General features: G+C 38.3%; 1 protein-coding gene across 1 annotated transcript in view; it reads left to right on the forward strand.

The window, feature by feature from the left end:
- The window catches only part of gphna (gephyrin a), a 34,852-nt gene that overhangs the window by 11,130 nt on the left and 11,557 nt on the right, over positions 1-12,165 (forward strand). The window contains exons 5-11 of the mRNA XM_042500511.1: positions 935-1,029; positions 1,221-1,287; positions 2,597-2,890; positions 3,797-3,898; positions 8,937-9,074; positions 11,538-11,580; positions 11,799-11,936. Of these exons, the coding sequence (XP_042356445.1) occupies positions 935-1,029; positions 1,221-1,287; positions 2,597-2,890; positions 3,797-3,898; positions 8,937-9,074; positions 11,538-11,580; positions 11,799-11,936 (877 nt within the window). The remainder of the gene's footprint in view (positions 1-934; positions 1,030-1,220; positions 1,288-2,596; positions 2,891-3,796; positions 3,899-8,936; positions 9,075-11,537; positions 11,581-11,798; positions 11,937-12,165) is intronic.

Consider the following 12,165-nt stretch of genomic DNA (forward strand, 5'->3'; position numbering starts at 1 on the left):
TATAATGATATTATGTCATATGGAGATATAAGACTATATATTGACTTAGATATTGAATATTGTTATGTTTTTTTAATTTTTATTTTTTTTAACATTATAGTGGGAAAGATCAAATAAACAATAAATTAGAAGTGTAGAAGTAGAAGTGTATGTTGTAAAATTATTCATTCAGGCAACAGTGACACTTGTGTTTTTTTAAGAGATGAAACAAACAAAAAACAAAAAAAAGATAATAATTTGATAATAATAATTGTTGCATACACATACTCCTAAAGTAGAGAAAAAATAGAATCACTAATAAACTACGAACAGTTAACACTTGAGTATCTTAACGTAAACTTTGGTGCAGTCAGTTATAATTTCATCGTCTTAGACCAAGTGAAGTTCGACCTAAGATATTGAATATTGTTATATCATGATATAAAAGAAATTGTGTTTTTTCCCCCCTGATTTTAAAGGTTGCAGTACAGTAAAGTGATGTACTTGACTCAACTTATCAGACAGTTCTATTTGTTTTTCATGCTTACATTGTCCCATTTAGTCCTTATATCTACATTACTAATGATTACTGATCAAAAATGGCATTGTGTTAATATTTTTTCAAAGTACCAATAGTTATTCCTACAATATTGTCACATCAAAGGAGGTATTTGGTAAAAAGTAAAATAAAATGAAATAAAAGAAATAAATTGTGATGTTCGATTCTGTCTTCCATTTCCAGCATTAATGCAGTGTTTATTTAGGAGATTTGAAAAATATTGAGAGAGATATATAGTGTATCAAGATATCGCCTTAAAATATTGCAATGTCATTTTCAGCCCATATCGCCCAGCCCTAGTAAACAGGAAAATTAGAGACTAAATAGTATTCATTTGATCAGTACTCAAGTATTTGAAATGTATGAGCTAACTGAGACGTGCTGTTTGTGTTTTAGGCCACCAGAGAGGTGATCGAGCGAGAGGCTCCAGGTATGGCTCTGGCCATGCTGATGGGATCACTCAACGTTACACCACTGGGCATGCTGTCCAGGTGATATTTTCAGTACCTTGTTCACTGTTAGTCAGTCAGATGTGCTGCCTACATTAGCATGGGCAGCAGTGTGTGTGTGTGTGTGTGTGTGTGTGTGTGTGTGGGTGTGTGTGTGTGTGTGTGTGTGTGTGTGTGTGTGTGTGTGTGTGTGTACTCGTGCTCTAATCTCCTTTCTCCTGCATCGTCTCTAGGCCAGTGTGTGGTATCCGTGGAAAAACTCTGATCATCAACCTGCCAGGGAGCAAGAAGGGCTCTCAGGTGGGACTCTTTGACTTAACTCTGCTTATTCTCACCTCAGCTAGAGTCGTATACATCCTTTTTCATGTAATGTACATTTACCTGTTAATTACGAACTTACTTACTTTCAAACTTACTTACTCACTTACTTACCTACGTATTTACTCACTTACAGGCTTACTTACTCACTTACGTACTTACTCACTAGCTTACTTACAAACTTACTGACTTACAAACTTACTTACTTACTTACCCACTTATAAACTTGCTTACTTACTTACTCACTTAATTACTTACTTACTTACCCACTTACTTATAAACTTACTTACTTACTCACTAAATTACTTACTGATTTACAAACTGACTTACTTACTCACTTACTTACTTAATTACTCACTTACAACCTGACTTACTCACTTATAAACTTACTTACTTACTTAATTACTCACTTACTTACTCAAAAACTTACTTCCAAACCTACTTACTTACTCACTTACTAACTTACTTATTTATAAACTTACAAACATACTTACTGACTTACAAACTTACTTACTTATTCATTTTAGTTACTTAGAGGATCTCTAGCTCTAGATTACTTTGTTGAATCACAAAATCAGAAATATTTTCGTAACTGATAAAAGACATGTTTCAGAAGCTCACAATGTTTTAATCATTGCATAGCCAGGACTCCATTACCGCCATCACCTCCACAACAAGTACACAGCGCATGCACTCACCTTCACAGAGGTGTACCTTGTCCCGAAACAGATATAATATAGGGGATATAACAATGAACTGGTCAGACTTTGGCGGTCAAAGGTCATTGTGATCACATCTGTCTCATGAGCGCAATACCTCGCGAACACCTCAAAAGAATTTATTTTAATTTGGCACTAACACCCACTTTAACTCAGCAATGAACTGTTTTGAATTTGGTGGTTTAAGGTCAAAACTCATGGTTACTGAGCCCTCATAAAACATGTTTTTGGCCATAACTTCAGAAATAAAATGCTAATTATGACACATATTTCACACAGATGCCCAGTAAGATAAAATTATGACATTTTATATCCAAAAGGTCAAAGGTCAACTTCACTGTGACATGATAATGTTTTGTGAAAAGACTTTTCTGTCCATAGTTTAATGTCATAATTCAGGAACAGATTTGTGCTCACGTGCTCCCAGGTTGAAGATGTGTGTGAAGAATGGATGTTTTCACAGACGTGGCTGTGAACTGTAACTGCAACATGCACTTTCCTTTTAATGTGAGGTCTTTGGTTTCTGAAAATGCTCCAGAGTTTAACGTCTGCGTTGTATTGCTTCCATCCAGGAGTGTTTTCAGTTCATCCTGCCCGCTCTGCCCCACGCCATTGACCTGCTGCGTGAAGCCACAGTCAGGGTTAAATCTACACACACTGCCCTGGAGCAGCTGCCCTCCCCTTCCCCTCTGCTGGCCAACACGCACATCAACACGCACAGCAACACGCACACCATGGAGCGCGGCACCCAGTGCGAGGAAGAGGAAGACGAGGAGGAGGACAGGAGGAGAGGTCGGCACGTGCACAACCACCACCATCACCAGCACGGCTCCTCCCACATCACCGCAGCCGCTATCGCTGCCAAGGTAACCGGTCGACAGCACACACGGTGACCAGTGCGGTCGCCACTGCTGCTGGAGACTTGACAGATGAAACTTTAATGATCCCTGTGGGGAAAATGGGTCATTGCAGCAGCAGGGTACTGTACTCCAGACAACTGCTGCTCAATGCTATAGGCTACTGTAGCCCACCCCCCCACCCGAAAAAAGAAAGAGGACATTTAAAAAAATGAATTTCCATGTCAAAAAAATAAATAAATAAATTGTAGGAATCAGTGGCATCATTAGGCCTGGGTGTCCGAGGCTGTAGCCCCAAATGTTATAAATAGCCTGTATCTAAATATATATTATATATAATTATAGATACATACATATATATATACATAAGGGACTGTTCTTTATTTCTCAGGGAATGGGGGTGGCTGTTTGTTTGCTTTTTTTTTACCCTCCCCAAAGCTAAAAATTTTTTTTTCTTGAGCCTCTGAGTGACTTGGGGAAAATGTGTTTGTCCCACATGATGTGTTCAAAGACTGTTGGAAATTTAAACATCCAACAATAATTTTTTATTTTTACAGCTTCTGGCTGTAACAGAGTGGTTGAAATTTGGTGATTTTAATTTTGGTGAACCCGTGGGTTTGGAAGGCACATTTTCTTTAAAAGTCACCCAAAATTTTCAAAGCAAAAAAACCTCACTAAGCCCCCAATGTCCTCAAATCCTAATGCTCCGGGTAGGAATCTTGTGGCTCCAGATTATTGGTGTAATTTTAGGAGTGGTCAATGGAGCAGCTACATGAAAACCTCTTGTGACTTCATTCATTAACCAAGTTGAAACAGCCATTTCATCTCATTCACCTGTGTGACTGTGGGGACATTTGTGTGTCTGTCTGTCTCACTGTGGGTTGGTGCGTGTCCACATGCATTTGTGTCCATCAGACGAGCCATGCTGTGGTCATGGCTAAGGGGGGTCCCTACCTGCCTGGCAGCACATCTGCCCCGCCCACTCATTTCACCTGCTCCTGTACCCATGACCAGCAGGTGAGACCCTCACACACACACCTTTCTTCCCCTGTCATTAGTCAGCTCATCCTGTCACACACTTTAAGGCCCTGTTCTTCATAAATGGAGAAAAGTTTTTAGAATCTGCCTTTCACTGCTTTGCTTTAAATGTACTAGGATTGTCAGCTCATATAAACTCGCTGTGCACAACCTGCTCAGCACCAAACAGCAGACAGACAAAGCTAACAATCAGCTACTGAAGACAGTTGAACGTCTGGCTGCTAAAGAACCAGATATTTCTTTTAGGAGTTGGTTGAGACCAAAAAAGAGCAATAAGGAGAGTGAAAACTGATTAGATTCTGAAGGTGGACACAAATATGACTTCAAATAAGTGACTGTATATAAAGATGGATAATATTTTTCTGCCTCCTCCTTCTGTTCCATATACTGTATATAAAGATGGACAACATGCCCCCACTTACCCCCGCTATGCTTAAGTGAAGCTAAAATAAAATAAAATGTATTTGGTGTATGCTTAGAATTTTTAATGGTCAATGTCCCACTTACTAAAATGGAGGGGCGGGCTTTATGACCTGTATTGCAGACAGACACCAGGGCACAATCCAGATTGAAAAGTTACACTTTGGGGAAACTGTCATGTTGTCCATTTTTGTATACAGTCAACGCTGTACAAAATTGAAGCCGAAATATTGTGGAATTCGGCCGCTGCCATCTGCAGTCCAACCAATTTCAAGCGGCGCCATTGATCACAAGTGGCCCACATGGCTGTTAGTCTTTGGATCAAACCCCCTTTTCATTGCAAAAAATATAACTAGTTCTGTGATAAGAACTACCTAAAAAGACAGAAGCCAAGGTTTTGGAAAATATATTTTGACGTGAATATCAACCTTTTAGTTTGGCATGAATCTGCTAACACAGAGGGGCGGGTTTTATCATCTGTACTGCACTGTGTTTCAATCTTGCTGTTAGTCGAGCTGTTATGCCATCCATCTTTATATAGAGTATTTGCTCCAAATAGATGCTGATGTTTCACCCTGTCTGCTGGATGTGTTAATAGGCAACTGTTTGTTGACACATTTGTCACAACTTTTTATGTCAGTGTTATATTAACAGCTTGTGTATAGAAAACCTATATACTTGCTTAAGGAATGATACAGTAGTTAATCCACAATTCCATTTTTCATGCCTGAAAAAGTTATGGAATTAGTCAAAATTACTGAAAGGTTTGGAAAAGTCATTAAATTTTGTTGGATTAACCCTGAGCAAATCTGTTTGAGTTCCTTCAAAAATATGACAAGAAGGTAATGAGCACCCTAACACGAACTGACTCCCCCCAAAATTAGTTAGAAATTAGCAAAAAGTTACAAGAAATTTTCCTAAAAATAAGCAAGAAAAGGAAACACCCCCCCCCCCCCCCCCCCCCCCCCCCAAAAAAAAACAAGAAAATGACCAGGAAAAAAGTACTATAAATAAAAATTCTATATTCTGTAACATATTTTGAATATATAATGAGAATAATCATAAATGTAGTTTCACGACATGAAAGCCTTTTTTAAAATAATTTTCTAGTGTGCTTTTTTTCTCTCTTCTGAACCTTAATTTTCATGTTGTTTTTTTTCGTCACCTTTTTACTGATTTCTTGCAATTTGCTTATTGTATTTTTTCCCCATGTTTATGGAGAGAATTAAACCTACTTGCTTTTATATCAAATGTGAAATACTTGTGAAAGGCGTCTGAATGCAGCACAAGAAAAACTGATGTCGATCCAGGCTTCAAAGGGTAAAATGAAATTGCTGCTGTAATCATACGTGGAAAAACCTTCCATGGAATGCAACATAACTAACTGTTTACCATCACCTATGTGTCTTCATTTTCTCCCTGCGTTCTGTCTCTCCCTTCATGTATGCCTGCTAGCTGGAATTATGCTTGAACAGAGATTGAATCTGATATGTCTGAAAAACGATGGGCAAATGGGGCAAGAATTTTTTTTTTGTTATAATTATGGTTCCTTTAGAAGTCATGGAAAAGTTTTGAAATTGTGTCAATGAAAATGTGTGGGAGCCCAATTAGCTAAACAGGTATTAATATGATAATTTTCTCTGGCTAATATCATGTAAGCCTGAATCAGTTTAACCATGTGTGTAAAAAGCTGCCCTTAAAGGTTTACTCAGCGATTGTAGTCGGATACACTTTTTTTCAAATTTAGGCAATAACTCCTCACTGGCCAGTCAGCTAGCTGTCTGTTCTGTGTGTGCACTGTTTGTGCTCTCTCTCTTCCACGCTTTTTGCCCACGAGGAGCAGAGCTACACCATGATAGTTATGAAATGTGAATACCATTTAGGATATAACCAGAGTTTCTGAAGGAGGGCGACAGCAGGGGTGTATTTTTTTGGGTGCTGAGTTAAAATATCAACAGTCTTTCTCCAGAATCACTCAGTACGTTTACATGCACAGTTTAGTCGAGTTACGTTTATAGCTCAAATATGACATTTAAGTGGACTACTGTCTTTGTCCCAGTATACAAACACTGGGGGACAATCCATTTATTGATGGTAGTATGTCCAACTCTGTCACGGCAGGTGAAAATATCCCCTCTTTCAGCTAGTTGCTATAAACCTATATTATTTATACAGTCTATGATATAGCCTCAATTATGATCATAACTGTTTATTTACAATAACTTTGCTTAGAACACTGCCATATCACATACTTATGATTAAACTGCGCTGAGCAAACTCTGCCTTTATTGATTAGTTTTAAGCCACTTAAAAAATCAATATAAGTCTAAGTCTACCCTATGCTATACTTAGAATATTTTCACCGCTTTATCTTGCTGCCAGACAGTCCTTACCGACGGGGATTTGAAGACATTATATCAAAAACACCAGACACCATTGAGAAAAATAGTCATTTTACTCCACTGACCAGCATTATTGCTCATTTACCGCTGCCTCCATCAGCTGTTGTAAAAGGAAAAGAGGAGCAAATATTCAAATATAGTACACAACTAAACTGATATATATATTTTTAGGTGGCTCAAGTATGTTTTACTGCAGCCTCATCCACTGCAGTAGATGGCTTAGCTTCCTTGCTGGTGTTGTGGGACTGTAGTTTATTTATCAAAAGAAGGGGGTGGCTGGGATGTGACTTTTTTTATTTAAAATAAATATAAAATACTACTTTTATAAGTTGTATTCCCTCACCTAAGATAAAATTAAATACACAAGTCCCTGCCTACTGCTTAATTTTTAAAAAAATGCGGCAACGAGGAGCACGAGCAGATCCCCTAGTCTACTTCAACAGAGGTGTTTACATGATGGAGAAAATCGACTTCCAATCTCATTATCTCGGTGTGTTAGTCCGATTTCAAGAAATTCAGTTTAGTCCGATGTCAGTCAGTCTAACATGTTTACATCTATTTTAAAAATCTGACTGACATCATGTAAACGTACTGACTGACGCCACCTGTTACTGTGGTAAATCTGGGTGATGTTGGTGGTTGAAAGCAGCAGTTTGTAGGTGTGATGGCTATTTACTTTACAGCAAAACAACCTGGGAAAAAGCTTCAGTGTATATTTGGAATAACTGGACAAATATTGTGTCCATGTTTTTGTAGTAACCATAGCAATTCAGTGATGAGAACATTTAGACAAAAAAAAGCATCCATGTGTCCCTGATATATCTTTGGCTTACTGTAAATGTGCTGCTCTTAAGTTTACATTATCAGATTGATTTCCGATTTTTCTTGTTGACCAGTGGCTGAACCTAATGCAGTTACTATACAAAAAACCTATGGAAATTAGGTGGAATTCAAATTAATTACGAATCTCTCCTTCTTGAAAATGTTTTTGCATATTTATTCATGTTGATTACAACACAGGTCAACATTTCATTAGTGCTGACAATTCACCAGTGGATCGCATGTGTTTTTGGAATGATTTATTTAATCTTCCAAGCACCCATTGGTTTCAGCTAATTCCAGTGCGATATGAAAAATCAATTTACAGAGACATGAAACTCACCGTAAATAGCCACAGACAGGTCATTTATTACAGTGAACATTTAAGCCCTGTTTAGTTTGGACTCATTATTACCAAGAGCCCTCAAATGATCCTCTCGTTTCTTAATCAGTATCTTGATATGCCACACCTGTCAGGAGGAGTGCTCACCAACACAGATTTGAACTAATTTGCAACAAAATTTGAGAGAAACATCTGTTTAGTGCATAAAATAGGTCTTAAGGGCTCCATTAGCTTTTTTAAAAAAAAAAAAACATGTAAAAAACAAAAGCAAAACCAAAAGTGTGGCCTTTAAACTTTTGTTCAATATATATTAGTAGCTAACTTATTTAAACTCAAATAGTTACTATCCCAGTTTCTTGTACTGCTCCAAAATCACATCTGATTTCTATCATGAGGGCAAACATAGTACACACTATGTATATATTTTGTGATCATTCATTATTCAGAGTATATTGCACTCTTAAGTTTAAGGTTCTACATAGTTTTTAGACTCTAAGGCAAGTGTACCCTAAGGTTTGTTGTACTGAAATCTCAGCACCATCACTGCTTCTCAGCAAAATGCTGAAGTGTTAACTAAAGCCTGAAGGGAAACATGGATGATTTTGGTGTCTTTGTTCTCGGGACTTGTGGAGAAAGTTTACCAAATTTAACACAACAGAAACAAAAAACAAATTTATCTATACTGAAAATGAAAAAAAAACAACAAAAAAACACAGCACTCCCCTTTTTGTTTTAGTTATATGGTGAAGTAATGAAACTTGTTGCTTCATCAGAGTAGAACTTCATGCATTCCATAAATCTATTATTCATGTCGACCCACAGCTTTAGTTGATGGTAAAACAACTGAAGAAAAGTCTTTGACTGGCATTAAGAGTGTGTGTGTGTGTGTGTGTGTGTGTGTGTGTGTGTGTGTGTGTGTGTGCACGTGTGTGTGTGTGTGTGTGCACGTGTGTGTGTTTGTTTGTGTGTGCACGTGTGTGTGCACGTGTGTGTGCGTGTGTGTGTGTGTGTGTGTGTGTGTGTGTGTGTGTAGATCCCGGACTCTATCATTTCTCGAGGCGTTCAGGTGCTTCCTCGAGATTCGGCCTCTTTAAGCTCCACCCCTTCCGAGTCACCGCGGGCAACACAGGCGACCTCCCGCCTTTCCACCGCCTCATGCCCGACACCCAAGGTACACACCGACTTTCATACACGCACACACACACACACAGACACACACAAATGAGCACAAAAAAAAAACCCTCTGAAAATTAAAATCTGTCAACCATAAAAACAGATAAAACCATGTGGCTCTTTGCATGAAATTTAAAGCTTCTTATATATGCTTTGCAAGATTCATGCTGCATGCTAAGAATATCTGCATCGTTCCTGCTGATGGTGGTGGAAAAACTGTCTCAGCAGTTTCCCAAAAAACAAACAAAGGACAGTTCCTGCATGATTCGAGTTTTTGCTTATTTCCTGGATTCCCCAACTGTTTTGGTAACTGTAGGTTATTTATGATGCTTTTATCACTCATTATAAGAAACTCCCATAAAAGAAAAGGTTGCCAATTTGGTCCCAGTGTAACCATTGAGATCACTAACTAAAAGCAATAGGTTATGGATGGGAATACTAAATGTAACTCCCAATCCTGTATCAATTTGGCTCTCAACTGAGAAAATTAATACGAGACCAAATGTAAAAGTTAGTCGGACGTGACTGTCGGCCTCTCGCTCACAGTAATAGGTTACCCTCACTTTAGAAGTCTCGGGACTTGTGTGCTGTTTGGAATTGAATGGGAGTGAATGAGACTGTGAGGTTTGGCGAAAACTGAAACATAAACATCTTCAGTTGTGGTACATTCACGGAAAATGTGTCCCAATTAATATCAAGGGATTGGCAATGGATATGAAAATGGAAGAAAGACTCAAATTTTGTTGGAATTGTCTCAAAGCTCACCCTTAAATAGTGGCCTTTTTTCACTTCAAAAGAAAGAAGATTCAGTGCCTTTATTTATAGAACCTGTTTTTTTTATCCTTTATTCCTATATATATATTGTCATGTTTTTTTTTGACCTGCTAGTTTTATTTAGCTGTTAATTCAAACTCAAAACTTTCCACAGCACCAATTCCATCAATACAAGTGATCTGTGTTTCCCTCACCTCTCTGCTGCTCTGAATTAATCTCCTGACTTAGAAATAATGAAATAAAAGTAATAACGAAGTAATGATGCAACATTTTGACCAGCTATGTCCTGATCACCTGAGGCAGACCTTGTTGGTGGATGGACATTAACTTAAAGGGTAACTTCAGTATTTTTCAACGTGGACCCTATTTTTTCAAGTTTCCGTGTATGAAGTCCAATTCACACCAAAGATTGGCGACAAGATGAATTGTTTCATCTTGCAATGCACCGGTCTGCAGCGTTGCAGACCGGTGCATTGCAATAAGTTGTATGTTTTAACATGTTGTAAATCTTAGGTCTGAACTGGACTTAAAAGTGCTTGTTTTTGCTGCTGATAGGCTCAGATCGTTATTGTGAGTGTCTGACAACTTTATAAAAAGGATCCCTACGAAAAAAATTCGGCACTGTTGCTTACAAGTTGAACAGTCCACCATGACATAAAACAAAACCTTTTATTGATACAACAAGTCATAAATAAAACACTCTAACAGACCGGATGAGGCAGAAGGTAAAAAAAGATGTGCTATTTCTCTGTAGCGATCCTTTTTATAATGTTATCAGACAATTCTAATAACTATGTGAGCCTGCCAGTGGCAAAAACAAGCACTTTTAATGGACTTAAAGTGACATTGTGCTGCCGGCTGCAGCCATCTTTCTTTTCTCTGCTGGAATACTGGAACAATTTCAAAAATCATTGTTCCAATCATTCACTTAAACTCAAAAACATGGGGAAAAAACACATACCAAATTTCTTCCAAAAATTGATCAAAAAAGCAGAGGAGATTGAAATGAATGGGTGAATGAAACTGGCACTTCTTTTAAAAATGAAAGTGAGCGCAGCAGAGAAGTGAGTATGACCTGCCTTTGTTGGTTTCAGTGCTTTGGGAATGTACTTGATGCTGAATTTGCCATTTCCAGACATGGCTGTTATTTGAATGCAACGTGCTTTTCAACAGCAAGCACGTTGAAAAGAAAATTAAAATCAAGACAGACAACTTTAGAAAAAGATGCTGCATCTGGCAACAATGAAGACAAGCACGATATACGAAGAAAGTAAAATGTCATCACAGGTTCTACAAACTGTTTTGATAAAGTTGTGTCAGGAGAGGAACTTCCAACACACCAGCTGATATCTGATATGTGATAACAAAACACAAGTGTACTGATATGCATAATAATAATATTCAGACTCCACACTGCAGCCTGTTTTTAATACCCCTGTGTTGTTTTGTGCAATCACAGAACGATACACACGGCTGCTGGCGTGCTGGTTTTCAACATCACAGCTAGAGTTCCTGCCTGTTGTGTGTGTGTTTCCATGTCCTGTGTATTAGACATTATTAATAGATAAGTCAACATGAAAGCCTTTGCCAGACTGTCCTGCTATGAAGGAGAGGTATTTAAATCAAGCCCTCCATATATATGCATCAAACATGACCAAATATAGAATATCTGTCTGTATCTCTGCAGGTTCAGTCACGATGTGGCAGTAATGAGAACATTCTGAGAGCCAGTAAGTTCACTCTCTCTCTGTGTGTGTGTGTGTGTGTGTGTGTGTGTGTGTGTATGTGTGTGTGTGTGTGTGTGTTTTTGTTTTTGTTTCATTAACATGCCAGCCTTGCAACTTGCATCACTGTGGAAATTTCTAAAACATTATGGTTTTGTTTATACTAGCAAATTCACCACTAACACACACCCATTCTCTTTAATTGTGTGTGTGTGTGTGTGTAGGCCACAGTGCGGTTGACATCAGTAAAGTGGCACGTCGTCATCGCATGTCTCCGTTCCCATTGACGTCAATGGACAAAGCCTTCATCACTGTTCTAGAGATGACACCTATTCTGGGAATTGAAGTCATTAACTACAGAGGTGAGTCTTCAGAAGTGTGTGTGTGTGTGTGTGTGTGTGTGTGTGTGTGTGTGTGTGTGTGTTGGCTCCACTATGCACAGGAGGCATATGGGCAATTGTGTTATCATTGGGCCTCATGCAGCAACATTCCCCTAAATTTCGCTCATATTTCTTTTAGTTTTGTGTTAAGAAAAAGCAGAAAATCTGCTCTTACCCAGGTGTGCCCAGTGCTCAATCCCACTTGATCATA

Source organism: Plectropomus leopardus, chromosome 14 (assembly GCF_008729295.1).
Source record: "Plectropomus leopardus isolate mb chromosome 14, YSFRI_Pleo_2.0, whole genome shotgun sequence".
NCBI lineage: Eukaryota > Metazoa > Chordata > Actinopteri > Perciformes > Serranidae > Plectropomus > Plectropomus leopardus.